Below are 5208 nucleotides of genomic sequence, written 5' to 3'. Positions count from 1 at the left end.
ACTTGTTTATGTGCACGATATCAATCTGAATCTAAGGAATCCCATCTGATTGCTGTAAAACGCATTTTCAGATACCTGAAGGGAACTTCTAACTTGGGTCTTTGGTATCCTAAGGGTTCAGGTTTGACCTAATAGGTTACTCGGATAGTGATTTTGCAGGTTGCGAAATTGATAGAAAAAACACCATTGGAGGTTGTCAACTTCTAGGTGGAAAGTTGGTGAGCTGGATGAGTAAAAAGCAAAAGTCAGTGTCCACATCAACCGGTGAAGCTGAATACGTTACCGCTGGAAATTGTTGTGCCCAAATCCTTTGGATGAAAAACCAGCTTAACGACTACGATCTTCAGTTTTCAAAGATTCCTATCTATTGTGATAGCACTAGTGCTATTGCAATTGCAAACAACCCTGTTCTTCACTCCAAAACAAAACATATTGAGATCAGATATCTCTCTATCAGAGATTATGTTATGAATGGTAATATTGAACTTTACTTTATTCCCATTGATTACCAATTCGCTGACCTTTTCATGAAGCTTCTTGATGAGACAAGATTTAACAAGATTTACCAATTTCTTTCAGTTATATGCATTAATCAATAAGTGAAATGATTCAGTGTTCTTATTCTGTCATTGAACTCTTGAGTAAATATATCTCTTTTCTCTAAGGTATGTATACTTGCTCTTCTTCTTTAAAACTTAAAACTAGCACTGAAGCTTTTCTTCTTCAGTGATCAAAATGTTTTAAAAGTTTGTTTCAGTGATTCTATCTATCGCTGAACATTTTAAGGAAGTATATCTCTCTACTATATTTTTTTTTCTTAAAATCAAAATGATCACTGAACCTTTCTTCATTCAGTGATTCAAAAGTTTTTAAAATATTGTTTCAGTGTTTCTCTTATCACTAAATCTTTTATGGAAATATATCCTTCTAAGATATTTTTTTTTCTTAAAACAAAACCATCATTGAAGATTTTTCTTCTTCAGTGATCAAATGTTTTAAAAGATCTTTTTATTCAGTGATTCTCTTATCACTGAATGTTTTCAAAACCCTTTCATATTCTTAAGAAAGTGGCTCTTGAATTTCTTAAAACCTTTTCGTTTGAAAAGAAATAGAAAATGAACCATTTTTATGACGACATTTTTCTTTTACCAATACGATTTTGTTTTGAGACGCGCGTACCGTTTTGACACGCGACTTCTCAAAATTTCATCTAATCGTGGATGAGAATGTGCTACTTTTTCATCATTGCACATCCTCAATAGTCGTATTTTCCTCTCTCCTCATACCTATAAATATGAGATTTCTCCTCTCATTTTTCCTTACGCTTTCAAAATCTATTGTCGAACCTCTACCAAAAGATTTGCAAGCGAGAACTAAGAACACTCAAAAACCCTTCAACCTTTTCTCCTAAATCTCTAAGGTCGATACTCTTTCTTTTATTTTTGATTTGTTCTTCTTCTTTTATGAAACTGTTGTTTGTTTATTTAAGAATTTGTTCTCTTAAACTACAAACATTAAGATTATTAACACATTCTTCTACTTGGTTATAATCTAAAGTTTCAAAACACTTATTCTTCTTGAAAACCCCTAATATTTTCTTTGTGGATTTTTCAAAAGTAAGTTTTATTGCTCTAAGACTTAAAAACTCACATCGTTATCTTGGAATACTAACAAAACTGTTATTTCTTATTTCTTACCTATAATAGAAAATGGCTGCCAAGAATGTGAACTTTTCCATTGAAGACGTGTTCTTCAAGGCAAACAATCATGTGGCCTTGTTGGACATTCCCGCGAACAAATCCTACTACGAGGAAGCGCTACCTTCCTCAAGAACTCTCCCATTTCCTACGCTCTCACCCATGAACCTGTCATGGTGAAAGAAGCCCTTTATCAGTTCCGGCTAACTGCTGAAGTCGTTCAAGAAACTGACAAGCACGATCAGCAGGTGGAGAAAATGTCCTTCACCTTCAACTGCATGACCGTCAACTTTGGTGTTACAACGCTAAGGCACACCCTTCGCTTCCCCAAGGGTCCCTTCGTCAGTGATCCTTCTACTGAAATCATCATTGCCTGCCTTGATGATATTGGCTACGCCTGGCCAACGAAGAAGGACTCCAGCGAACTCCTCAAGTCGCTGTCAAAGATTGAGAAGAACCATATGTCTGCGGTGTGGCAATACTTGTTTTCCTATTTCATTCAATGTATGGGAGGCAAGACTGGCGGCCAAGATCAAGCCTCCAGGGTTGCGCTCAACATTGGCATTTCTGTCATACGCCAGCACCCGATCAACTTCTCGGCTCTGATCTTCGAAGACCAGACATTGAAGTTGAACAAGCGCCAGAGGGAGAAAGTAGTACCCTACACCAGATTTCTATCCATGGTGTTTGCCAAGATCCTTGGCAAAAAGTACTCCACGGAAGGTAATCTCCCTATCTGCAAGCTTGGATCCAGGATTTTGGATTATAAGCTGAGAAATGAAGATATTGCACTTTCTGCTATTGTGCAATCTATTTCTTCATTTTCTCCAATTGTGCATGTACTTCCTTCTTCTCCTTCTCAGGTGGTCAAGACTAAGTAAAAACCCCTAAAGTCTATCCCAACCACCACCTCCCTTTCTTCCAAACGTCCCTCTTCTCAACCCACTCTTGGTTCTCCATCGAGGGCCAAGAAAGCCAAAAAGGGGATACCCACGTCTCTGGCTGTTACCTCTCAAAAGGTTTCAGCTATTGAAACTAGCCTTACCCCCGAGGCACCTTTAGTTTCATCTCTTCCAATCTCTTCAGTGATTTCTACAATCACTTTCATACCTGTGGCTTCAATCCCGACCTCCTTAGTGACCCAAATCACTGATGGTGTGAATATCAGCATCGCCACTACTGAACACCCACGTCCTTCAGTATCGGCCATTTTCTCTTCTCCTCCATCCTTGGTCTCGACACGTGCTTATGATTCATCAACGATTGTCCTCACTGATGATGAAGCACCCACCATAGGACCTGAGATTGCTCCTCTCGAGGCATCTCAACATATGGTCGCCTATCCTCTCAAAGGAAACCTAGTACGAATTAGCATAAATCCTTCAGATGGTGCTGATGAACCCTCAGATACTCTTCCATCCTCCCCTTTCATTTCTTCTAACCCCGAGCTATCTTATGCTCAAACTTTTTCCTTTTCAGGTCCTTGCGAATAGACGTCAGCCATGGAAGAAGAATACAACATGGCTGACAATGTCAAGCTCATTCTCCCTGCTGTGGAGATTGTCCATATCAAAATGGACGAAGTCCATAAGGGCATGCCTCTTAGGGATGAAGTCTTTGCTGACCTTTCAGCTGTTAAAGCTAAAGTTAAAGAGGTCAAAGAAGAGCTCTCCTCGGTGCAAGCAGCCGTGCGTATCAACATTAAGGCCGTATCTACTTTAACCAGCAAGGTCGATAAAGCGAATGCCCGTTTTGCTAGGCATACTGAGCTGATGCAGTAGATACTGGAGATCCTCCAACAACCAGTACCAGCATCTGCACCGTCCTTCACAGAGATGGATCGTCTGCAGCTAGATCAGACTCTTGAATGCAGTCTTCTTCAAGCTCGAGCACTGACAAAGCTCAAAGAAATGGTGTAGATTTAGACAAGAACTCTTGACAACTTCTTTGAATATCATGTTGATGTCAAAGAGGGGGAGACAGAGTTAAATGTTGATGTTGCTATTGTCCCGACGACTCAAATTGAAACTGAAGCTCCTAGAGCCATAGCTAATGAAGTTGAGATTGTTGATGAAAATCCAACTTCCCATGAAGCTCCTAAAGCTGAGGTTGTTGATCAAATCATCAGAGCTGGTGCTGAAGCTCGTGACGAAGACCTTCCTATCACCTCTGCAGCTGATGCTGGTAATAATGAAGATGATGATAAAGATGATGACGATGAAAACAATGATTCTCCCAACCTTCCTGATGCTGGAAAGGACTTTGGTGATGATGATGATGATGATGATGAAGACGAAGATGATGACAACTTCACCATTCAGTATCAGAAACATGCCAATGCCACGACAGAAGTTTCTCTCAGGTATTCTGCATCCAAGGGAGAGAAAGAGAAGGAGACCTTAGAGAAGAACCACAACACCAAGTCAAAAGGCAAAGGTGTTGCTGAAGAAGGAAACCTCAATGTACTCTTCAAACCCGTTGAGCCATTAAGTACTGAATCCTCCAGGTTTGCCATTGTTACTTCTATTTGTCAACTCTCCTCCATCCCCTCTACAACCTGCGGTCGGCTAGAGGAATGGGTACCTGAAAACCCAACCTCCAACGTTCCCATCGACCAGCAGATGTCTCAGCTAAAGGATTCACTCGACCAAACTAGAGTAAAAATCCCTCTTCGTACCTCTAGTTGTAGTGAGTTTGACTTCCTGTCCGAATCTAAAAGACTTGAGGCACTCAAGGCTGAGGAAGAACTCAGACTTCAACGACAACAGACTGAGGATGACATACAGTTGGCCAAGTCTCTTGCTGCTAAAGTTCTTCCGAAGAAGATGTCTAAAAAGATGGTGAATGTTGTCAAGGCCCAAGCTAAATTGCTTTCTATTGCAGAAGATGAGCATGAAAAGGCGAAGAAGCTGGTCGAGCGAGACAGAAAAGGGAGCGAGGGATGTCTGAACAAGAAAATAAGTCCTCATCCAATTTCAAACATCACAATCAGTGAACGGATGAAAGACGGTGGAGTTCTAGTCTCAATGCTCATCACCAGATACATTCTTGATGCTGTCACGGAGTATCCTTCGTACCTAGGCCAGTATAACTATAGTGAATGGCTGGAGATCCACCAAGCCATTCAGCGCTCAAAGTCAAGGCACAAGCCGATAATTGAATACATCATCAGCGAGCTAATCAAGAAGATGTCAAAATGCGTCGTTGTACCTACAAAGCCAACACTGAAGAAAGGTGGAAGAAGAAGACCTTCAAGTCCTAGTGACAGACCAACCCTAAGGAATGAACATGAAACAAAGTTCTCCTTAGACGAAGTCCTGAAGGATTTGAAGAAGTCAAACATCTAAATGATGAACTTCTCCTTGCCATCGAAGGGTCCTTGCATACCCAACACTCTGCACCTCAAGTCTGAGTTAGGATTTATTTTCCTTGACTATGAAGGCGAACACAGTTTCCAGAGAGTGTCTAAGCTACATCTCTGTCCAATGGAACATCTCGCGTATATTTGATA

At 40.7% G+C, this 5208-nt stretch overlaps 1 protein-coding gene across 1 annotated transcript; it reads left to right on the top strand.

Annotated features, from left to right (window-relative positions):
• Positions 1 to 3199: 3199 nt before the first annotated feature.
• LOC112512864 (probable DNA-directed RNA polymerase subunit delta) lies at positions 3200 to 4646 on the top strand. Its single transcript, XM_025118999.1, has 4 exons — positions 3200 to 3446; positions 3669 to 4203; positions 4417 to 4537; positions 4581 to 4646. The coding sequence occupies exons 1-4, from the start codon at positions 3200 to 3202 to the stop codon at positions 4644 to 4646; spliced, it is 969 nt and encodes a 322-aa protein (XP_024974767.1).
• The last annotated feature ends 562 nt before the right edge of the window (positions 4647 to 5208 follow it).

Source organism: Cynara cardunculus (assembly GCF_001531365.2).
Source record: "Cynara cardunculus var. scolymus isolate 2C chromosome LG 5, CcrdV1, whole genome shotgun sequence".
NCBI lineage: Eukaryota > Viridiplantae > Streptophyta > Magnoliopsida > Asterales > Asteraceae > Cynara > Cynara cardunculus.
The sequence above is the reverse complement of the archived record's forward strand: the minus strand, read 5'-3'. Positions and strand labels throughout refer to the sequence as shown.

What these genes read in the sequence shown, in the direction of transcription:
- LOC112512864 (XM_025118999.1), top strand. Translation starts at nt 3,200, where the DNA reads ATGGAAGAAGAATACAACATGGCTGACAATGTCAAGCTCATTCTCCCT. An exon ending in GGTCGATAAAGCGAATGCCC is followed by an intron (nt 3,447 to 3,668) that starts GTTTTGCTAGGC and finishes TTGATGTCAAAG; the next exon opens with AGGGGGAGACAGAGTTAAAT. An exon ending in AGAAGATGTCTAAAAAGATG is followed by an intron (nt 4,538 to 4,580) that starts GTGAATGTTGTC and finishes TTTCTATTGCAG; the next exon opens with AAGATGAGCATGAAAAGGCG.